We start from the raw sequence: 23209 nt of genomic DNA, 5'->3' as shown, positions 1-23209 counted from the left end.
CCCTTTGTGCAGCTCAGCATGTAGAAGGGGAAGTCACTCTCTGTCCCCAAGAACAAACATGTTCTGATTTTGAAGCATGAACTGGCATGAGGAACTGCATGCTGCCGAGTAGCTATTCTGTGGAACAGCATTTTCTAGTGCAAAGTATGGCAGCAGAGGAGCCCAACCCAGGAGAACCTGCTGCTTTCCAATACGTGCATTGGAATAATCTACCTGCTTGCTTTTGAGTTCCTACAGATCAAAGTTCCTTTGCGTCTCCTTTGCTGGGATGAAGAATCTCTGTCCAGCCTGATGCTGGAGTCCCCTCCTCAATAACAGCCAGTTTCACTCAGATGGCACCTCAGGCACTAAGCTCAAAAATGTCCATTTACTTCTTTAATGGTACAAAGTATTTTGCAGTCAAGCACCTATTACCTGAGGAGGACCTCTGGGCTGAACATGGGGTTTCCGGGCAGTAAGACAGAAGATAAAACTGCCAACACTGAGTACAGTGTGGAGACAAGTCTGCACAAACCTTCATTACCAGATCTGACTTTAAAAACCAAAGGCTAAAACTCAACATGACAGAAATCGAGCAACAGTGGCTTGCACAGACATAAAAGACTGTGAAAGAGTAGAGAAAAACACTAGTATGGAGTTTTACATGCCTTACATCTCACATGTTAAACCTCTGTGGTTGTGCAATTTAAAAAAGTGTATCTAAAGAGGAGGGGATTGATACGAGAAGGTATTTTATAGGAATGATAAAAGTCTGCTCTGATATTAAAATGACCATTAAGAGTCAAAAGAATTACCAGGACCTCCAGCTAGCTAATGGACAAGAGGGAAGCTCACGAATACTAGCTGGGCATGTTGTTGTTCCATGGTTCACAAGAAAGGGGGAAGGGTATTCTTGTTTAAATGAATTTAAATTATTTAAAACCAAAGAAAATTAGAGCTGTATTCACTTGTATCAAACATTTGTGGACAAGCTTAATTCAGTAAAAAGATGTTCTGATCTGAGATGTAGTTCTTTGGTGAGAGCCTGCCGAGAGCTCTGTCCAAAGCAAATTTATAGATCAATCTGGATCAGCGGTTTAAAATCTTTAAAATTCAAAATATGTCATCTTCATCAGACTCCTCCAAGTATTTCACAGGTTTTTTTAGATTTCCAGGCCTTGTTCGGGGCTTAATCACTGCAACACTGTCCACATCAGCCGTTAAATCAACAGAATAGCTATCATCGTCTTCCAGCTTGGATTTCTAGAGGAAAAGCATAGTCAAGAAATGAATAGCGAATTGGAGCATAAACAGGCAACATTCAACATAAAACTCACCTCTGTATCAATAGTAAGGCTGTTCACACTGATTAGATCACACGTACAACCCGGGATGAGCACACATGCCCTACCACCCTCTCACCCATCTTCTCTATATTCAACAAAAATGGCTGTCAAACAGGACATTCCACTTCTGCCACCTTTTCTGCCAAAATAACTTGTAACACATATTTTGGTCTGTTCCTTCCCCTCAAAGGTCCTGTGCTGCCCAAAATTAATGTCAAAAACATGACTGCTTGGCTATAATGTGCGGCAGAGTACAAACCTTAGCTGCAACTGATTTGGAAGGCTTCGACCCAAAATCTGAATCCGAATCTGAAAAGCTTGGCAGTCTTTTTGTAACTTTTCGCCCCTTGGTTGGGCCAGGCTTCTTGGGAACCACTGTTTCAGTATTAGTATCTAAGGATCTCTCCTTCGAAGCAGTCTCGTTGGATTTTGGTGCAGCTTTTTTCTTGGCTAGAATATCCATGATAGATGGCTGGCTACCTGAAATAGAACTCTGTATTTAAACCTGTGTTTTGCTGTCTTTTTTCATTCACAGATCTTACTTCCAACACAAACATGGCTCTGCAGTATACTGTGAGGTCACCACACAGGTCATCTCATTTTACAACATGAATTTCTAAAGAGAGTTACTTACTAAGATTACAAAGATTACTAGAAATCAACTTATTTATCTGCTTAGTTCCGTTTAGTTTTGAAGATCAAATTAAGCAATTTACAGGCTATTTCAGATTGAAACATTCTGAAATCTTAAGGCCATGTAACCAATCTTTTATCTTCCGAACTTTAGCACAGAGAATGAATTTACCATCTATACTAAACAACTTAATTTTTGAATTCTTTCTTACCTACATTTTGACATATTTTTAGCAGCTTCTTGAAGCGTCTCTCCAAACTAAGCTGAAGTGAACAAACCTTTTATAAACCACAACAGGCTTTCCCAGAATTTAGAAGTGGAAAAAGTAGCTATTTTACTGTAAAGTAACATTCACCCCAGCAGTAAAGAAGTATAACATATAGTGATGGAATACATAAAACCAGCCAAACAGCTTTTGAAGTTTGACAAAGACTCTGGGCTGTTAAGGTTAAAAAAACAATCCGAGTCAAATGCCTTAGATTTATGAGTTCAAATTAACACTAAATAGATCAAGCCATCCCATAGAATTTTTTCTTCTTTTGGGGAGGAAAGCTACCACTGAGCTACCACTATAATACAGAAATCCCATTTAAATGAGTTTTGCCATGTATTACATAGCACTATAGGAAGCATTCCCTTTTCCTACTCACAATTTAAAATTCACTGCCTTGAATAATGTCTCAGATGAACTAGAACATATGTTTAGAAACAAGCTTCTTCAAGCAGTTAGACAGCCTTTGCCACAAACCTCATCTCTTTTCTGAAATTAAAACTCAGGTTACTCAAGTCTCTAAATAGCTAGCAAAAACATTCAGATTTAAAAACATTCAGATTTTGTTTCCCTGCAGGAATAGTGATTATCTAAAAGCAGTCTTCAAAAGACTTTATAAAACTTGGAAAAACTAGCTTCACCTTACCCTTTGTTGCACTGGCCTTCTTAACTGCAGCAGGTTTTTTAGGTGCCACTTTACCGCGAGGCACAGAGACAGAAGGAGCTGTAGGAGCTTGGCTTACATTTTCATTGTCAACATCTTGGACTTGAGCTGAGTAAAGAGAGTAGAAAGCAAGTTTGAAATAGTTAAATTATTAATGCTATCTGGCTATAAACATCAAAGCAGAAAGAAATAATTTTGAGTAATTTTTAATAAAGCAGAACAACTATCAAAACTGGATTAATCATGAATACGATTCAAGATAGAATCAGACAAAAACCAAGATGAAGTGAAACAAGCTTGCACCCCACCATCAAGGTTTCTTTGCAAAATGTCCAGTTGCGATTGTAACATCTGCCTTTGTCAGTGTTAAGCACTTATCAGAAAGTCCAGCTTATTTCTTGGAATTTTAGGAAAACCAACAAGGTCTAGAAGGTCTTATCCTTACCAGAGATAGCACTTTGCACAGGTTGTGGCTTGGAAGCTTTGGCTGCTTTTTCAGTAGTTTTCCTAGAACACAAAATCCCAAGTATTTCTTCAGCTTATGATGCACTGAATAGTTGCAATGAGAAAGGACATTTCTATATAACACTCAAACAAGGTGAACAATTTATTTCCAATGACTAGATGGAGAAATACTCACTTTGGAGCAACTCTGGGCTTTGGAGCAGGTTTTTCTTCAAAGCTTATATCTGAGTCAAAGTTAGCTTCATTCTTCCCCTGAAATTCAAACTCTTCATCTGAGCCTGAGAGATCTTCATCTGAGTCCGAATTGATCATGGGTTTGATTTTGGCTAATGAAATTACACAAATACATGCAGCTCAGTTTCCTTTTCAATATTTTAGCTGCAGTTATTAAAAACTAAACATGTGAATAAAAAACTAGCAGATACTGAGAGTGAAAGTGAGAAAACTCCGAGTCACAGGTGTGTTCAAGGCTCACTTGCCAACACCACATTTCATTTTTTTAGATACCGTGTAATTAAAATCAATAACCTTATTTCTCTGGTTACTCATGTTTTTCCTCGACAGATCATTTTGCAAATCAGCTCACACGGTAGGAAATTCTTAGTTGTTACATATAGTAAAATAGATAAACTGCTTACAAATGATTTCTGGCTGAGATCTCAGAGTATGGAGCTAAATGGTCTATTTGATTTTCTCCTCCACAGACTGCTCCTTCCTCTTTTGCATTTGTGTCATCACTCACCTGCTGCTTGGCGAACCACTCTCTCTCTTCTAGGAGCCACTTCAATGTCATCAGACTCTGAATCAGACCCTGAGTCAGACCAAGGGTTTCGTTTCTTCGTTTTCCTTACTGGTTTAAATGGTAAAGTAGCCTGTCTCTTAGTACCTGAAAAATAATGAGAAGCAGGATGCATCAGCAAATGCATTCCATGTACTCAGTAATCCAAGCTCAACTTAGGATACATCACTAAATTCATAGCCTTCTTGTTTAAATATTGAAGGGAATTAGTAACCACGCCTCCAGTTTGCCTTTATTCAGAATCACGTTGTAGATCTCTCACCTAGTTTTTCCAAAATACTGATTCCAGATGTCACTTGCCACATCAGGAAGCAGTCAGATAACCAAACTTACAGCACCTCCCCTCGTTTTCCATTGATGGAATAACACACAAAACTATTTACCTCTCTCAGTATTAACCTTCTGTGCTAATCTTTGTTTAAGGCTTGAAGATTCTTTATCTCCTGACAAGTTTCCTTCTTGATTCTCGTCAGACTCATTTTTTTCACTCTAAAGATACAACAGAGATCAGATAACTAGCTATTTAATACAACTAGAAGAAGCAAATAGAGAGCAATATAGAAGCAAGATGCTTATTTTAGATGTATTCTTACAGCTTTCATACAAGAAACCAGAATTTATGTAAAACTGATTACAAACAAGTAAATTCAACATGATCAATCTCCAGAGTAGGCAACTTAAAATGTAGCATCCCGCATTAACAAAAATAGACTTTTTGTCCCCACACCTAATGAGAGTGTTTGTGAGCCAATGGCAGGGTGTGTTGAGGATGCAGAATTGAACAGGGTGGGTTAAAAAAAACAGGGCATGTTATATGGAAAAACTGATGGAGCCCTCTGTAGAAAAGGCGGAGTATTTCTGGCTTACAGGTCAGAAAAGGTGAGTGATATTTTAATTTTCTAAATCACAAATGGCTGAATAATATAATTTCAAGTAGTCCTATAAGAGTTATGTCTTTATTTCCTTAATATCAAGAACAATAATTGCATTAAGTGACTAAAAGCATTACTGGAAATGCAAACGCTGTTCTAAAGAAGTGAATTTACTAGTCATACTTCCTGCCTGGTAGAGGATTTATAAAATCCCCAGGACACCTAGAAATATCTTGCATGCATCTGCTTTTTCATTTCTGAGCTATCAACCCATGTCTATGCCAGAGATGTACGTTCTTGCCAAAAGAAGATCCCACTCTAAGCCACCTCCTGTTACAATAGTAATTCTGTTTCTCCTTTATTTACTCTGAGAAACATCCATTTCCCAGGTCTCCCATGTCCTCAGATTCTCTCCCTCTCCCAGAAAGCAGAATAAAGCTGCTTCATTAGCACACCTTCTGCTACCAAGAATTAGCAGTTCTTTAGGGCTGTCTGAATTAAAAAGGAAGTAATAAAAGATTAAGTGTTTGGAGGGATTTTTTGTTTTGTTTTTACCTTCATCTTCTTTTTAGTCTTCTTCTCTGCCTCTGCCTTCATCTCTGCAGTTATCCGAGGAACAACCCTTACGCCATGAGGTGATGGCATTATTTCTGTCAGTTGCATCTTCTTCACCTTTGCTTTCCCTCCTTTTGCTTTTAAAGGTTTACCAGTTAACCCTACCATTTCATCCTGAAGTTGTCTGGCTTCCACTGCCTGCAGAGGTGAATGTAAAACAATACAGTTGTAAGAACACAAAATAAAGGTACTACTGGAGGGGGGAGCTGGGGGAAGGAAATCACAGTCCTTACAGTAAATCACTCTAAACTTGCTGATATATTTCCTAACATCGGATTAAGTGAAGCTTCCCAGTCTGCTATGGATTTGCACATTTTCAAGGAATGATTCCAACCAGAGCTATAGTTTAGCTACTTGGGAAAGAGGAACAGACACGAGCAGTGACCAGTTTATGGGGGGACAGGTTTAGCTCAGTTAGTTAGAGTGTGGTGCTGCTAATGCCAAGGTCATGGGTTCAATCCCCACATGGGCTACACTGAAGGTTGGACTAGACGACCTCCAGAGGTCCCTTCCAACCTTACCATTCTATGATTCTATACCTGTGCACAGACATCTGCCCACTATTTGAGTTCTGTTCAGTAAAGGCTAGGTCCTCCCCTCACCTCCTTCAGTGTCCAAAAACCTTTGAACTAGATCTTATACTGTAACTCAGTACCGGTCTTCTCTTAGTCAACCTAAATCTCCTCTTCACTAGACTCTTAATTGAGTCTCATTCCAAGAGCCACCTTAGTGGTTTGACTCCCTGCCCCAGAGCATTGGTAATCCTATCCAGCCTAGGAAGATGAAGAAAGCTTTCGGTTCTCCTAAAAAAAGTGCAATTCATACAAGACATTCAAGTTATCATCTCTAGTTTCCTCATAATGGCAAAAAAAAGTCAATAAAGAGCTTGTAAATGAGACTGCAAGCCCAGGGAGTCAGTCATCTGCACTGAACATCTACGTACATCAAGTTCCTCAATGAAGGCAGCAAGATCTTCCTTCCATAGATCAGAGGAACTCTTGCACTTAAGGTTTTCCAGCTCCTTTTCCTAAAGCAAATGATAGTTGAAAATCATTAGTCACGTATTTTAATATGGCTTCTTAAATACTTTTATAGGAAAAGGAAAAAACATACTTTGCTATCTCTCTGCTTACAGAGCTCATCTTTCTTTTCTTTAGTCAGATACCAGAGGGGCATGTTCAGTAGATAGTTGAAGTCTGGTCCAGCAGTTGGAGCTGATTCTTTATCACTCTCATCCTCTTCTTCTTCTTCTTCCTGAATGTGGATTTAAAACAAACACTGTAAACAAATGCATCTATATAGAATACTTGGGCTGCTGATTCTGTTTGTATTCATCACAGGTACTCCGTATACTTGTGGTGTCTTAGGCTCTTCCAGGACAGCTCAAAGATGAAATTATGCTTCTTAAAAGCTTCAGATGTTTTCCACATAGGGGACTCCATCTGCAAAAACAGTTCTGCCATGACTTTCGCTCTACTTGCTCTGGCTTCTCAAATACAATCTGTGAGATCTTAGAATCTGTCTTAATAGTCCAAATTCTACTTAAAACAGCCGCATCTTCCTTGCAATATTTTTGACAGCTCTGACTCACAGGAACAAAATCCTTAAGAAACAGCAGAAACGCTGTGGTAGAAGTTTCAGAAGGATTTGATCCCTCATATACTCAAAAAACAATGACCAGGTCTCAACATCTTCTGAAAAGATACTGAAATTTTACTGGTTGTATGTCTCTACTTACAGACCTACCAGCACACAAGCTCTTCAGTCCTTCAAATGAGAAGGCAACTTCAGCTTCTTCCAATAAGTACTGAAACTTTAGAGATAGGGACTACATAAGATTTATTCAGAGAGAATGACTGAAGTATTACCTTGTTTTGCAATTCCTTCCAAGCCTTCACTGGATCCGATTCATACCCTCTCTGAATAAGGACTTGAATCAGCTCCTTCTTGGGTTTGTTTTCTGTAAACAGAAGTTTCAGTATTGTCATTTACTGACTAGTACAATCACTGTTAGGAACGGCAGGCGAGCTTTAAATTTTGTATCCTATGGTTATAACAGCTCAGCATCCTATAGGCCTCTGTGAAATACACTTTCCTCATTAGAGGTGGGACACATAAAAGAGCCTGAAATTACATCAAAAGGTCCTACTTAACAGGTTGCTTGTCAGCTCAGCACTGCTTCTACACCTGTCAAGAACATCTGTCACAGCACTTTAAATATCGTTCTTCTTCATTTCCATGTATACGTTTCCCTTGCCTTAAGTAATTTTTTTTCCAAGTTCAAAAACTATCAGAAAGGTTTTGTGATAACAGGCAGCCTGGTGGAGGCAAAAACTTTCCAATAGCGCTCATATAAAAACTATGTCTTAAGCTTGAACCTTATTAGACATCACCTGGGCAAAACACACTGCAAATGCCCCAACCAATGGAAATTGAGTTTGCTCCTTTTTAAGATTGCAAGAGCAATCAACTATGAGAAAAAAATATGAATGAAATCAGGTTTGTCAGTCTTGGAACAGCTCATTAAAAAGTTCATTTCAAGGGAATTATTTCTCTTTCAGAGCCAAATCAAACAGACACAGACTGTTAGGATCATTGGGCTGCCTTCAGACACAAACCACAGAGCATCTTATGACACTTTATCTAGCTGTATCCTCCATGAACACAAGTGAAATACAGGCTGCCTTTCAGACTGAGGTGGAAAAAATGATTGAAAAGTTGGAATGCTGAGAACAAAGATCTGTTTCTTTCTCTAGCTCATGATTCTCATATGTTGATAAGTCGAGTATCTTCTAAGTCTGAAGACCAAACCCACTGAAAGAATAATTCAGAATATTTTGCAGAGGTTCAAAATTATAGCACAGAAGAGATATGGATTCTTAAGAATTATGCATTTAAACAGAAAATATTACCCCATCAATACTTAATTTTTATTTCTATTGAGTCAGAAAGGAATTTATGCTGAACTATTTTAAAAATATTTTTATTCTCAAAATAGTGTCAAACACAGTAGGAAGGTTGTATGAGTATCCTATTTGAATGAATGCGTGCATAATGCTGTATAGACCAAGGATACTTTGTGAAGCATTTTCCTCTTACATGTCGCTAGAACAGAAAGATAAGCTCTGGTGTGGCTTGTTAAGAACCAGCTTGGGGCTGAGTGGGCGCTGACAGAACTGAAAGGAGCACCTGGTCATTCTCCCAATTTCATAAACCAATTTCACAACTGAAAACAATACATACCAATCACAATTTTGCCATCTATTTTCTCCAAGATGAAACGAGCCTGGTTGTTCAGTTTTGCACAGTCGGCACCTAACATTCCAATAATCCATTCTTTCCTCAAACTGTAATATCGGAGTCTGAGTTCAAAGAACTCTTTTAGAATATCCTGAGGAGACTCATACTTCTTGAGAAAGCCAACATGGTCAAAAAGAACCTGCACAAAAGAGCATAGGTGCTACAATTATACAACTCTTCAAAAAAAAAAATAAATAAATAAAAACCACCACACTGAAAATTAGGTACAAGACACAGATGGAACAGTACAGTTGACTTATTATCTAACAAAGTACATAACCTTCGCGCCACTTCAAAAATGACTTCAGTTTGCAAGCACAGCAGCAGAGATGATTTTAGAATTTCAAAGTTCTTGGAAACACTGGGGCTAAGGTTACTTGAATCTTAAAACACTGTGTTGCGTAACACCCAACACACTCTATACTGTCAAGATCCAGACATTCAATGTCAATATCCTTGTCACGAGGGTCTCCACAGACTGTGTGACTTCACATAACTTCTACTCATGCTAGCAAAGCCGTACTGTTCTGTGGCCATACCTAAGCCTGTCTCAATCTTTTAAAGGCATATTTAGAAAGTTGATTTAAAATCCGTAACAGTAGAAAATGAAAGTGAATATGTTACTTCACACGAGCATTTTTGTTATTTATATCCAGCAATTGCAGTTGTCCATGCAGTCTTTCACACCTAATGAAAAATATCTGAGTTGAACATGGGACTTTCAGTTAAAACAAGAACTTTCTGTAGCAAAATTTGTTACATACCATGGAGTTGCATGTCAAATTTGTTTGGAGTTTGAAGACCTTATGCAGCCCCACTGTTTCAGCTTCAGCTAGTTTCTCTTCACTCATCTTCACTATAAACTTCACCGTGGTGTCTGTGTGATATTCTTTATAGTCTGTGATCAGTGGGGGTGTCTTCTCAGTACCACTTAACATTGGCTCCAGAACTTGCTCTTTGTAAGTCTGAGAAAAGAATCAAAGTCAGACTCATGTTTCCCAAGGAAATGAAAGCCCTATCTCTAAATGAAAACACTAACCACCACTTCTTACTTTATAGGACAAACTATACATTCATAGGGCAAATTCAGCATTTATTACCTGTGTCCATGTTCTGACAGGCAGCTCAGAGATCTCAATTGTTGTAGAATCAAGGATAGACACTTCACCACTTATCACATACTGATTTGGTCCCAGCTCATCTATTGTGCCTTTGAAATTCTTATAGCTAGGAAGCTAAGTAGAAAAGAACACTGGATTCACTGTTCACGTAAGTGCTTAAAAGTATAAGCATCAAGTGCTCCAGGATATACTGAACAGACTAATAAATGAAACTTTTTTTTTGAATACATTATTTACCATTGGCAAGGGTTCTTCTCCATCCATTAGTCGACGAATATTATTCACAACTTCTCTGATATCAAAGTTGGGGATCTTACAGGACCAGCCAGTACCAATCCCTTCTGCTCCATTTATCAGCACCATTGGGATGATGGGGATATACCATTCTGGCTCCACACGTTGATTGTCATCATATAGAAATCTCAGGATATTGTCATCCATTGGCGGAAACAGCAACCGTGCTAGCGGGCTAGAATCAAAGAGAAAACGTAAGTCCAAATTCTTGCTACTCTTGTAAAAGAGCCTTTGAACCCAGACAGAACACAGAAATTTGGGATATTCATATCAACCAACCTCAGCCATGCAGCCTGGGTGTCTATGTTAGGAATCTAGGCTTCTGGAGTAACAATCAAAATAGAAGTGTCTTAAGCAGTCTAACCAAACTCTACACGTTCTATTGTCTATATCGGATCTTAAGCACATACTTTAATTATGTAAATCAGATGCTTAATGTCCAGAAAGATTACAATCCTTTGTATTCTTTGCCCTAGTACAACAATCACACATGTGCGCATGGAACAGATCTGATCAGGTACAATCTGTGTGACTATCAGGCCAGCCACGGAGACTAAGGACTATATTTTAATATACTAGAACTCAACTTTCCTACTCAAGCTCATTTTTTCTTATCCTACCCAAATCTCCCCCTTTGTTTTTGCTTCTGTTCCCATTTGCTCTGCTACTGCGTTCTGTTCTGTGGGAAGGCAACAGCAAAAGTTCACACATTTGAACTGAGAATCCAAATCTCACTTGAATATTCAAAGTAGCAGTGACATAGGTTGTCCAAATATTTATAGCTTTAAAGAGAAAAAAATATTTTTTCATTTTAAGTGCTATCAGACTGTAATGTGCTAATACTTACCTGAGCATTGTAAAGATGTATCGAGGGCTGGCGGAGTCTTTCCCACCATGCAGCCTTGTGCCAAACTGTCCAATAGGCTGTAGCAAGTTGAGGTTGTTGCTGCCCACAAAGTTCTGAGCTAAGTTAATGATAGTCATCATCAGTGATGCCTGCAATGAAGTAAGGTCCAAAGTTAAGAATGCAGAATTATTTGCAAAAAAAGTAGAATTCACATCAAGAACAAAATTGATATGAAGGATAAGCTCTTAAAATACTGGAGGAAACTCTCACTGAAAGCGTATTGGGTTATTACTACCAAATCCATCAATTTACTGAACTATTGACAGAAAGAGTAAAAGTACTGGGTTCCTTTTAGTCAACACATTAAGTTTGGAGTTCATGTGCAAACATCTAACCCTGAGTTAGAAGCACCTTAACTGCTGGGGCAACAGAAGATTTTTATTTTATTTTTTTAAGCATTTTGCACAACCGGATTAGATTCTTACTTCACCATGATGGTATGAGGACATCTCAGCTACAGAACCAGCCAGTTGAGCAACCTTCACCTCTCGCTTATCATTTCTTTTGAAACATGTGAACAGAACTTTTCTTTGACCTGGCTTCAAACCTGTATGAAAAAAAGAAAAAAGTGACCTTGCAATTACAACATAAAATATTTCACTTAGCTTCTGCTTTCTAAAGAGTCTAAGAACTACATACACACCTAGAGTCAGCACCATGAGATTTGTGTACTTGCAACTACATGCCACAGAACAGACAAGACATTTAGTCCAAAGATTAAAAAACAAAACAAAAAACCAACCACCTTGGAGAACAGAAAATGGACCTTAGAACACTGACCCTGAAAACCCAGCAGGTTGCCCTGATTCTGACAATATAACATGCAAACATCCATTTACAGAGTCACTAACTTGAAATTGCTTACCATCAACCAGAGATGGGATTGATCTTTCATTATCAGCATTTGAGAACAGGACTAACTCCTTGTTGATGAAGTCATTGTATGTCAGCCAGTTACTACTTTTCCCATATAAGTAGTCCTAAGAAAAATAGGTTTAAGTATGCCTTAATTTTAATAAAGGTCTATTTTTTTTATTAGCTCATATTTGTCTGGTTTTGCCAAAACGGAAGTTAATTTAAGACTAGCTAAACACAGCTCAAACACTGGTATTCTCAGCATGGAAAAATGAAACATTGCTTCCTGTAATACTGGCCTGTTTTATAGGGAAATTACGTTTTACTTCATTCAGTCCTGTTCAAGTTATCATTTCCCTCTTAATAAAGTAATTTGAAAGATAAGAGCTAAAAATCAAAATAATCACTGGACAACTGACACTGAGGGCTGCACTAATGAGATGACACAAGAGGCTGCTTTGCAAAGTCTTGAAACATTGTAAGTGTCCCATAATCTAGTGCAGCTAGACCATAAGGCATGTGCAGCTCTACCATGCCAGAATGAAACTGAGAACAGCCCCAGGGAGTGAAAAGAAACCAGATTCCTTCATATATTTAAACCTTTTACCTCTGGCAAGCCACGCAGCTTCCGCTGTCTTCTATCCTCCATGAAATTAGTCAGCCATTCCTTTCGCTCTTCTACCTTCTTCTTGCTGAAGGCCTATACGTTATGCAAATGAAAAGTAACTAATTCTAGTACATTCTGTAGTGTGCCCTATTGGACCTCTTGAGAAGAGGAAAGCATAAAGCAGTAGTTTAAACTGGGGAATAATGCGATAAACAAGTTAGCTTAACAGCCTAATAAGTACAGTAATAGGTTGTTGGAGCTAAAAGTATTAAAAATAAGAGCATAATATCCACCAGTCTTTAGGAGAGATGATGGTTAGGCTTAGCTTTATGAATCTTTTACAGAATAACAAAAAAACAAAGCAAATTTCTCTGTTAGTGTAGTTAACATCTTGGGGAAAATCTTGGTTTTGGCATTGGCTGATAACTCAGAAGAATACTTAAGAGTCAACAACTACTTAAGATGAAGCTCACTGAAGCAAGAGCTGTTTTAAACCATTGGTGGATTGTTTTACAAGAAAACAGTAAGAAAACCTGAGACACAAAAGGCAGGGGGGTTCTGGCTTAGAAAAAAACCGCATCATAACATGCAGAAAAATGTTAAAGGAATATTTACCATTACATCTGAAAATGTCAATAGGTTTGTAGTGATTAGTTTGTTCTGGCTGTATTTAAAAGCCATAATTAAAAGGGTGCTCTTGGCCTGAGGTCTGCGGACAATTTGGTTCTACTGGTTAGTCTAAAGCTGTAGCCTTGGTAACAAAGTGATTGTCTCAAGCCCAAAGGCCTCTAAGAGCATTTTAAGAGAATACACACAGCACTAAGCAGTAGAATAGCAAAGGTAGTAAGTCAGCAATTAAATCTAGTATTCTTAGTTACCAGGGTGATTGCAGCATCATCCTCAGGACCAGAATATTTGAAGCCAATTCGATGTTTTGCCATATCTGCAAAGTATTCTTTAGCCTCCTTCGATGTGCTGGTACCCAAACCTGCAAAGACAATACAAGTTAATCCTAATCACTTCCGCTCAAATTAAGTTTCAGTTTAAACAAATGTTTTGTTACGTCTATTTTTTGTGATACGTCATGTGAAATGTTAAAACAGTATGATTTTATTGAAAACCCTAAAATTACTTCAAAATGAGAAGTAAGGTATCACAAAAAGCACAAGAACTAAAGGCAAGCAAGGAAAGCAAACAGTTGCATCCTGTACTTTTGGATTTTGCCTGAGACTTCCATAGATGTCTGGAACTATTAACTGCAAACTGGAAAAAGGCTCATCATCATCCAGCTGTTGATTGGCAGTTGGCAACTTGCTTATCGGAATAAGTACTTTAGCTTGCAATGCTATCATTACTCATGGACTGTATTATGGATAGCAGAAGAAAACTGTCATAAAGCTAAACATATTTGACCAAGAGGGCTGAAAGAACACATACCTAGAATATTTTAGTTCTATTTTGAGAGATTTTATTGAAGCTAGGCAGTGATCCTCCAGTTAGAGGTTATGGTTTCCTTATTTTGAAACATGCTCAGTGTTGATACATAAAGCTTTTAAACTTTGTCACATGCATTTGTTAATCAGAATAAGTTAAGTTGGAAGAGACTTTCAGAGAGCATCTGGTTCAAAAGCCTTTGTGCAAGTGGGGCTAACTCTGAATGAAATGGCCTTTACCTGGATCATTAACTCCACCTTATTAGGTTTTCTACAGACCTTTATAGTACTTGATTTTCCATGAATTGTGATTCTGTGTACTGTTTTTCCATTCTTCAAATTCAGGAATGCTGTAGAATGGTATTTCTTCTTTGTTTTTGGAGACCTGTAATGAATGAGTGTTGTATTTGTGCAGTGAGAGGCAGATGTGGATCAACTGATGTTTACTCATTCACTTTACCATCCACTCAGCCCTTACCTTAATGATAGGAGTAATAAATTCCTCCAAGAAGTTATGTCTTAGAAGAGATGGCCAGTTATGATGGATGAAGTTAATCAGCAAGCCTTTGATATGAGAACCATCTTGATCCTGATTTTTTTTTTTTAAAAGGCATATTTTAATCAGGGACATAATAGAATGTGACAATTGTTAGCTTAATAGCAAGTGATCATAATCAGCCCTACTAACATTCTCTTCCAAAGATGTGATCATACAAGTCCGCCTTTTAACTAGCGAAAGGTAAGAGAAACAGAAAAGGCACAATTTTGGTCCAAAAAGCTACTGAGGTCTAGTCAAGGATATTATACCAGATCTATTATAAGACTGAAAAGGCATTATTTAGCAGTTTGGCGATGCTGCTCCCCCCTCTACCTTATCTGTTATGTTCTGTGACTGAAAATTTAGGATGACCCACTGAAAAAAATGGAATGATAAAAACAGACGAATACAGAGAATTTGGTACAACAGCAGCAGTGGGAGAAAAGTAGTATCCTTTTTCTTCTGTATAGTTTTGCTTTTTCTTCCTCTCCCAATTTTGAATTTTAGTAAGCCTAACCTGATCTGTCATAATCATAATCTTTCCATAGCGAAGACTCTTTAAAGATTCGTGATCTTCATAGTTCTTTTTATATTGTAAACCCACAATCTTGATGAGGTTGTTGATTTCGGCATTTTCCATAATCTAGAAAAGATCACACAGAATGAAGTTATTTGCGAGACAAACTACAGCTCAAAAAAATACAAGATGATCCACTATATATCTCCTTTATTGTGCTTAGCCTTGTCAACATTCCTTTCCTGTTTAGAACTTATTATTTCTAAACTGAAATCTAATGCTTAAATTATTCTATGTCATTCCAAACAATTTTTAGTCCACAACACAAATGCTGTCTCTTCTGGCAAAACAGTGAATAGAACTTGGTCAATATTCCCACTTAATCAGCAAGTCATACTGAAGGCAAGGCTAGCCTCACATACTTGGAATACTATTACTACAAGTTGCAGTATTCCAGATGGCCAGTTGTATTGGCTTGGTTAAAACATATTGCATTACACAAAGGGTGACATGTCTTCTAATATGCAGACTATAAATATGTCCCAACTAACCTGTTTATGAGAAGCTTCTCGAACATTGAGTATTTTCCCGCGAAGAGGAAATACTCCATATTTGTCTCTACCAACCACTCCTAGACCAGAAACAGCCAGTGTTTTGGCTGAGTCTCCCTCAGTCAGGATAAGTGTGCAGTTTATAGAATTCTTGCTGCCTAAAAAAAAAACAAGTCAATTTTCTATTTAAATAATGCAATCAGAATTTGTATGCTCACAAAATGAATGCAAATAAGTATCTTCTAACACAGGTTTTGTTAGACTACACATAGGACTGACTGCAAAATGAGGGTAAGCTGTAATTACAGAATTTTCTCACTTTCTTTAGGAGACGATTCTCTCATTTGTCTAACAAACACTTTTTAACTGTTTTTGAATAAACTGGCTAGAAAGGGATTTGAAATACTTACCAGCATCATTGGCATCATCCAGTTTAGGAATGCCCTTAATCTTAGTGTGTTTCACAGCTGAACATTTCTTATTCAGCTGGGTCTGAGCTTTAAATTTTACCCAGTTTAGGATACTTTCAACAATACCACAGCCGACTGCCTGTAATACAAGAGATTCAGTTGTGAGAAAAACCTCGACTATGACAAAATTTTAAAATACATACTCATTTTTTAAAACTGACATTGGTTCATAAATAGTATATTAAGCATAATATGCAGCTTTATGGACATCTGGAACTGAAATCTGTGTGTACCAGTACTTACACCCTTGATAAATTTTTCACTCAGTTTACACGTTGAGCCAAAGTTCTTTGCCTGTAGAGTCATGTTCTCCTTAGTCTGAGAGTCAAAGGTTGGGTTTTCAATCAAAGCATTCACAAAAATCCACATGTGGTTCTTCACCTGTAGTTAAATACAGGTACTATTACAAATTATACAAGCTCATCTCACAGTGCCTTCTGACATTTCCCTGTCAGAATCACACTGAAAAGAGAACTAATTCAATTATTACTGTATTTTTTTTTGAATTCTTCTAAATATCTATTTAAACAAAACTGTCAGAACTTAGGACAGCTAATGGACATTCATGAACAATACTACATGATTTTGGATGTTCAGAAATCAGCAGCTCTTCTCCAGATATCACCTGATATTTTTAGCACATCTGCACTGATTTATGATGTTCTGATTACAAATACAACAGCTAAGGGAAGAGAAGATTGTTAGTTGGTTTAAAATAGAACATGCAAGGCTTCTATTAGTAGTACATTTTATATATATTATTTTTATAACAGAAATACTGATTATAAGCTGGACTGTTGTAATAATTCATCAAGTTGTAGCTACAATTTCCAATAATGCTAGAGTTAGGTTTTCTATTAGAGATTGAGTTTGTACCTGAAAAGGCTTCACTCCAACTCCGTTTTTGTTCTTCTTCTTCACAACTTCAATGAGTTTAGTCACAATCTGGTCAGCTACGTAATCAACATGTCTGCCACCCTAAGGCAAAAAAGGGCCAAAGATCTTGAGCTGATTCCATCAAAGGTATGTATCTTTATTCAAAATTAAGTATGGTCTTCGCACCTTAGGCAGTTAACTGTTTTCACTAACATAGATTTGAAAATACCTAAGAAAACTACTAATAAAGAATAAGTCATTAACTTGACTAAATAAGGTAAATAAGGTAAAGAAGAATTACCTTTGTTGTAGCAATGCTGTTGACAAAGCTAACTTGCTGGAAGCCTTTTTCACTTAAAGTCAAACACACTTCCCACCGAGAATTTGGTTCCTCATGGATAACCTTAAGGGTATTACCAGTTTCATCTACTTTGTCCTTTATATAGAGGTCCACGTAGCTACGGAATCCTTTTACCTACACGTGGATAAAAGCAGAGAATTTGTTTACAACAGAGCCTATAAATACTATAAATAATCCTTCACACAAATTTTCATTTCACCACATGTATACATTGCTTGAACCTCATTGTTTAAATAGCATGAGAACTATAGGTATTATTTCCTCTAAATGATCACTCACAGGTAGTCTCTTTCCATTTAGGAAAACTTTGACATCCTTTGTGGATCCAGCAATATCATATGCTCTTCGAGACATTAGAGCTACAATGTCTTTATCCAGAATTGTCATTTTAAACTTTGACAGGTCAGGTTGGAAAGTGATACATGTATAATCTTCTCCATCAAAATATTTCAGTTTCATTTCACCAGCCTTTCCCATGTTGTCTGTCCAGGTCTGGAAAAAGGAATTGTGCGAGTTACATGTTTAACAAATATGAACAACTAGCTTAATTTTTAAAACCACAGAGACAATTTACAAGTTTTATATATTAAGAGATTACAAATAATAAAAATAAAATCATTGGTTAAAAATTAGATTCTGATGTCTGCTTATTTCATTATTTATTTGAAACAAAATTAGCAGTACAGTCGCTGTGGCCTAAAGTTATTATAGTCATTCTACAAATACAAATTTGCACCGTGCAGACACCACCTAAATTGGAACAAAAATATAGGCTCTTATTTGAAAATCTCAAGTATTTCAATAATTTCTTATTGAAATGAGAAAACAGAATAAGGTGTCCATACCTGCTTAAATAATTTTTTGTATTCACGACACGCAGTTTCTACTGTAAATTTTGTGCTAAATATGTTGCACAGTTTGGCTCCATAACCATTTCGGCCACCTGAAATTGTAATGCAAACAAACCTGCGTTGCAACATTTGTTCAAAACTCTTTAAAATAATTCCACGCTAGCACGAATTCAGTCACTTCAACACAGTCAAAGTATGACTCACTCTAAATGACAATATCCTACAAACTTAGTATGTGACTACAAACTCATATTTAATTGGAGTTTGGGTTCAAAGGGAATTCCTGCTCTCCACGATTGTACCGGTTTTATTACAAAATACAGCAGGAAGACTTCCCTCTGATACACTAAGAAACTCATTTTTTTGCTGCAATGACATCCCTTCTTTTTCTTAAAAAGGAGAACAGCAAGGGACCAGTTAGTGTCACCTTTATTCAGAACAAGCAGTCTTGACAAAACCCAGTAACTACTGCTCACTCACACTAGATAATTCAGTTCACATATTTAAGTTGATCAAGGCACACAAAAATACTAGCACATAATTTGGAGACTTCCCTACCTGTGACTTTCTTTTCATCATCATCATAGTTGCTCGATGTTAATAGCTGGCCAAAAATAAGAGCAGGCACATAGACTTTCTCCACTTTGTGTTCAACAACTGGAATACCTTTCCCATTGTTCCATACACTGATTGTGTTATTCTCTCTGGAGAAAAGAAAATGCATATTTAAGGCTGCAAATTACTGAGCTATGAAATAAATACTATATATAATCTCTGGAAGAAGGCCACCATTTCATAAAAAGTAAATTTCTGTTCAGCTAGTGCAGAAACAGCCAGCAGAGGGTGGACAAGTCAAAAAAAATCCTTCAGCCTCAGATCTGCAGATACCACCTATAACATGGACAATTATGCATGAAAATTATCTATGCTCAATAACAGAATAAAAACATTGAGAAGAAGAAAAGGAGAAAATGACCACAGTGGAAAAAAATAAAAAAGCAAAAAAAACCAAAAGTGATGATTTCACACATGAACATTAAGAGATGGAGAGAAAGGTTTTTGTGATCAGTCAGTAGCACTACATAAGTTGGCAACTGTGGAGCCAAGAGTTGCATTTGGTCTGACTTGAATGGGCCTCTCCAGAGAGCCCTTTAATGCCTAACACCAAGCCTAACAGAATAGTATCTGAAGAAGAAAACATAACACACATGAGCTGGGAAGGCACTGAACAAAAAAGAAACAAAACTTACGGATCAATTGTAATTTTAATGCATGACATGTTTTTATCCCTCTGCTTGTTGTCTGCAGCATTGACTAGAATGGAAAGATTGTTATTTTTAGCATATTATGCTCTCAGTCACAACAAAAAATATTAACTATAAAGTGCTTTCAGTAGAATGAACACACAAATTGAGGGGAAGATGCTACTAATAATCATCCTGGTTTGCAAAGATTTTGCAAGTTATAGAGATGAGCACTACAGGATAATATAAAAGGGAGAATCTGGGCTGAATGAAATTAGTTTTATGATATATAGTGTCATCATCCCAAGAATGGCTTACAGTTTAGTAGCACTAATGGAAATTAAGACCAAGCAGAACATTAGTATCCAATATTTTGAAGCACAGTCAACAAACAATATACTTTGTGAACTCTCTCCATCGGATTATGCATTACTTGGTCAACAATGCAACTAGATAAAGGTACATTTTCCAAGTTCTTAATTTTAGTTCAAGGTTCTCTTACAGATACCCAGAAATAATTTAAAAAGCAAAACAAACAAAAAACCTTGGTAATCACTGACCCAACAAATATCTCATGGCTCACCTAGAATCTCATCAAAGATTTTGTACAAGCCAGGCACATAGGTTACATCTCTGCAGTTAAGGCCCACATCCTCATCAAAAACCCACATTTGCTGAAAAGTTAAAAAAAAAAAAAAAAAAAGCATAAATCCGTAAGTATTTTGCAGATTTCCTACGTGTTACGTTCCCGTCCATCAGTGCGCAAGGCAGAGGCACCCAGCACCAGTTCCTAATTAGCTGATGGGCCACGTTAGCCCCCCACCCCCGTGCCGGGTGCTGCTTAGCCCCCGGGGTCGCCCTTGCTCCGGCGCACCTGGGTCACCAGCTCCACGGAGCCGATGTAGGTGTCGGGCCGGAGCAGGATGTGCTCCAGCTGCGTCTTCTTCTGGTAGATCCGCTCTACCGAGAGCCGCTTCTTGGCGCCGTCGCCCTTAGGCACCCGCGGGTTCTCGTCCAGGGGCTGCTCGGGGAGGGAGACAAGGGCCGTGAGCGGAGCGGGGACCGGCCCCGCGGGCAATGGGCAGGCAGGGACCCCGGGAGGGGCAGGGGCGGTGGGGGACCCTGAGACGGTACCAGCGAGCTCGGGGGAGGATCCCGAGGGGCGACATGAGGGGGAGGAATCTGGCGCAGGAGACCCCGAGGGAGATCTGGAGGGAACTGATGGTGGTAGGAAGAGATCTGCGGGGAATTGGGGAGGGGGAAGAGACCTGCGGGGAATTTGGGGGGGAGGGGAGAGAGACCTGCAGGGAATTTGGGGGGGAGGAAGAGACCTGCGGGGAATTGGGGGGGGGGGGGGAGAGAGACCTGCGGGGAATTTGGAGGGGAGGGGAGAGAGACCTGCGGGGAATTTGGAGGGGAGGGGAAGAGATCTGCGGGGAATTTGGGGGGGGAGAGACCTGCAGGGAATTGGGGGGGAGGGGAGAGATCTGCGGGGAATTGGGGAGGGGGGGAAGAGACCTGCGGGGAATTGGGGAGGGGGGAAGAGATCTGCGGGGATTTGGGGAGGGGGGAAGAGATCTGCGGGGATTTGGGGAGGGGGGAAGAGATCTGCGGGGATTTGGGGAGGGGGGAAGAGATCTGCGGGGATTTGGGGAGGGGGGAAGAGATCTGCGGGGATTTGGGGAGGGGGAAGAGATCTGCGGGGATTTGGGGGGGAGGGGAGAGACCTGCGGGGAATTGGGGAGGGGGGGGAAGAGACCTGCGGGGAATTGGGGAGGGGGGAAGAGATCTGCGGGGAATTGGGGAGGGGGGAAGAGATCTGCGGGGAATTGGGGAGGGGGGAAGAGATCTGCGGAGAAGTGGGGGGGGGGAGGAGATCTGCGGGGAATTGGGGAGGGAGGAGATCTGCGGGGAATTGGGGAGGGGGGAAGAGATCTGCGGGGAAGTGGGGGGGGGAGGAGATCTGCGGGGAATTGGGGAGGGAGGAGATCTGCGGGGAATTGGGGAGGGGGGAAGAGATCTGCGGGGAAGTGGGGGGGGAGGAGAGACCTGCGGGGAATTGGGGAGGGGGGAGAGATCTGCGGGGAATTGGGGAGGGGGGAAGAGATCTGCGGGGAAGTGGGGGGGGGGAGGAGATCTGCGGGGAATTGGGGAGGGAGGAGATCTGCGGGGAATTGGGGAGGGGGGAAGAGATCTGCGGGGAAGTGGGGGGGGAGGAGAGACCTGCGGGGAATTGGGGGGGGGGGAAGAGACCTGCGGGGAATTGGGGTGAATCTGGGACCTGAATGGCCCCGGGGGGATCTGAGAGGCTCGAGAGGAGTCCGAGGGGAATGGGGGATCCCGCAACCCTCGTGAGGATGGGGGCCGCACGCACTCGGAGGGGCGACGGGGACTCCTCGAGCTCCATGGCGGCGGCGGCGGCGCTGACGAGCGGCGATGGCGGCCCGTTAACTGCCCGGGGCGCGTTTCAAACCTCCGTTCAGCCCGCCGAAACGGCCCCGCCAATCGCCGGGGGAAGGCGGGGCCACGGGCCACGCCCACCCTCTCCCGTCGCCAGTCACAAGCCTCCTCGCTCATTCAAACCAGCCACTCCGGCCGCGAGGGAGGCGGGATCCGTTCAAACCTCGCCACTCACAAGGGACATCTGGATGACGGGCAGCGATCTCGACCAATAGAGGAGCAAGAGGGAGGTGGCGGCGAGGCCGCGTCCCTAGCGCACGCCGTCGGGGCCGCGGTTGCCCGGGTGACGGGACCCGGCCTCGGGCGTGGGGGGAGCCGGGCCCGGGCACCGGGGCTTCGCGGGCCAGCCCGGCCGTGGCGGCGGCTAGGCGCCCTGGGCCGGCCCTGGGGACAGGCTGGGGCGCACTGGGCCGGCTCTGGGACACAGTGACCCACTGGGCTGGCCCTGGGGCCACACCGGGCCAGCCTTGGTGACAAACTGGGATGCACTGGGCCGGCTCTGGGACACAGTGACCCACTGGGCTGGCCCTGGGGCCACACTGGGCCGGCCTTGGTGACAAACTGGGATGCACTGGGCCGGCCCTGGGGACAGGCTGGGACCCACTGGGCTGGCCCTGGGGCCACACTGGGCCAGCCTTGGTGACAAACTGGGATGCACTGGGCCAGCCCTGGGACACAGTTACACACTGGGCCAGCTTTGGTGACAAACTGGGATGCACTGGGCCAGCAATGGGACACAGTGACACACTGGGCTGGCCCTGGGGCCACACTGGGCCAGCCTTGGTGACAAACTGGGATGCATTGGGCCGCCCTGGGACACAGTGACACACTGGACTGGCCCTGGGGCCACACTGGGCCAGCCTTGGTGACAAACTGGGATGCACTGGGCCGCCCTGGGACACAGTGACACACTGGACTGGCCCTGGGGCCACACTGGGCCAGCCTTGCTGACAAACTGGGATGCACTGGGCCGCCCTGGGACACAGTGACACACTGGGCTGGCCCTGGGGCCACACTGGGCCACACTGGGCTGCTGTGGGGACACAGTGACACGCTGGGCTGGCCCTGGGGCCACACTGGGCCAGCCTTGGTGACAAACTGGGATGCACTGGGCCAGCCCTGGGACACAGTTACACACTGGGCCAGCCTTGCTGACAAACTGGGATGCACTGGGCTGGC

General features: G+C 41.0%; 1 protein-coding gene across 1 annotated transcript; it reads right to left on the bottom strand.

The window, feature by feature from the left end:
* Positions 1-925: 925 nt before the first annotated feature.
* On the bottom strand, positions 926-21977 carry TOP2A (DNA topoisomerase II alpha). The gene is made up of 35 exons (XM_062595664.1): positions 21945-21977; positions 20445-20591; positions 20154-20244; positions 19577-19640; positions 18885-19030; positions 18321-18418; positions 17755-17967; positions 17416-17589; positions 17115-17216; positions 16482-16619; positions 16179-16317; positions 15769-15926; positions 15218-15343; positions 14641-14751; positions 14442-14547; positions 13608-13717; positions 12730-12822; positions 12133-12247; positions 11693-11814; positions 11208-11356; positions 10304-10535; positions 10046-10180; positions 9710-9910; positions 8889-9084; positions 7514-7605; positions 6759-6899; positions 6589-6672; positions 5586-5783; positions 4542-4647; positions 4102-4245; positions 3535-3685; positions 3340-3401; positions 2877-3002; positions 1585-1805; positions 926-1242 (listed from the first exon to the last, which is right to left on the bottom strand). Exons 1-35 carry the CDS (start codon positions 21975-21977, stop codon positions 1093-1095), a joined length of 4674 nt encoding a protein of 1557 aa, XP_062451648.1. The 3' UTR covers positions 926-1092.
* Between the last annotated feature and the right edge of the window lie 1232 nt (positions 21978-23209).

The sequence above is a fragment of the Rhea pennata genome, chromosome 26 (genome assembly GCF_028389875.1).
Source record: "Rhea pennata isolate bPtePen1 chromosome 26, bPtePen1.pri, whole genome shotgun sequence".
NCBI lineage: Eukaryota > Metazoa > Chordata > Aves > Rheiformes > Rheidae > Rhea > Rhea pennata.
The sequence above is the reverse complement of the archived record's forward strand: the minus strand, read 5'-3'. Positions and strand labels throughout refer to the sequence as shown.

Bases quoted from the DNA above. Each gene is read 5' to 3' on its own strand.
- TOP2A (XM_062595664.1), bottom strand. From the start codon at position 21,977: ATGGAGCTCGAGGAGTCCCCGTCGCCCCTCCGA. The intron at 11,815-12,132 runs GTAAGCAATTTC...TTTTTCATACAG, and splicing joins AATCCCATCTCTGGTTGATG to GTTTGAAGCCAGGTCAAAGA. The intron at 10,181-10,303 runs GTAAATAATGTA...TTTTCTACTTAG, and splicing joins GAGAAGAACCCTTGCCAATG to CTTCCTAGCTATAAGAATTT.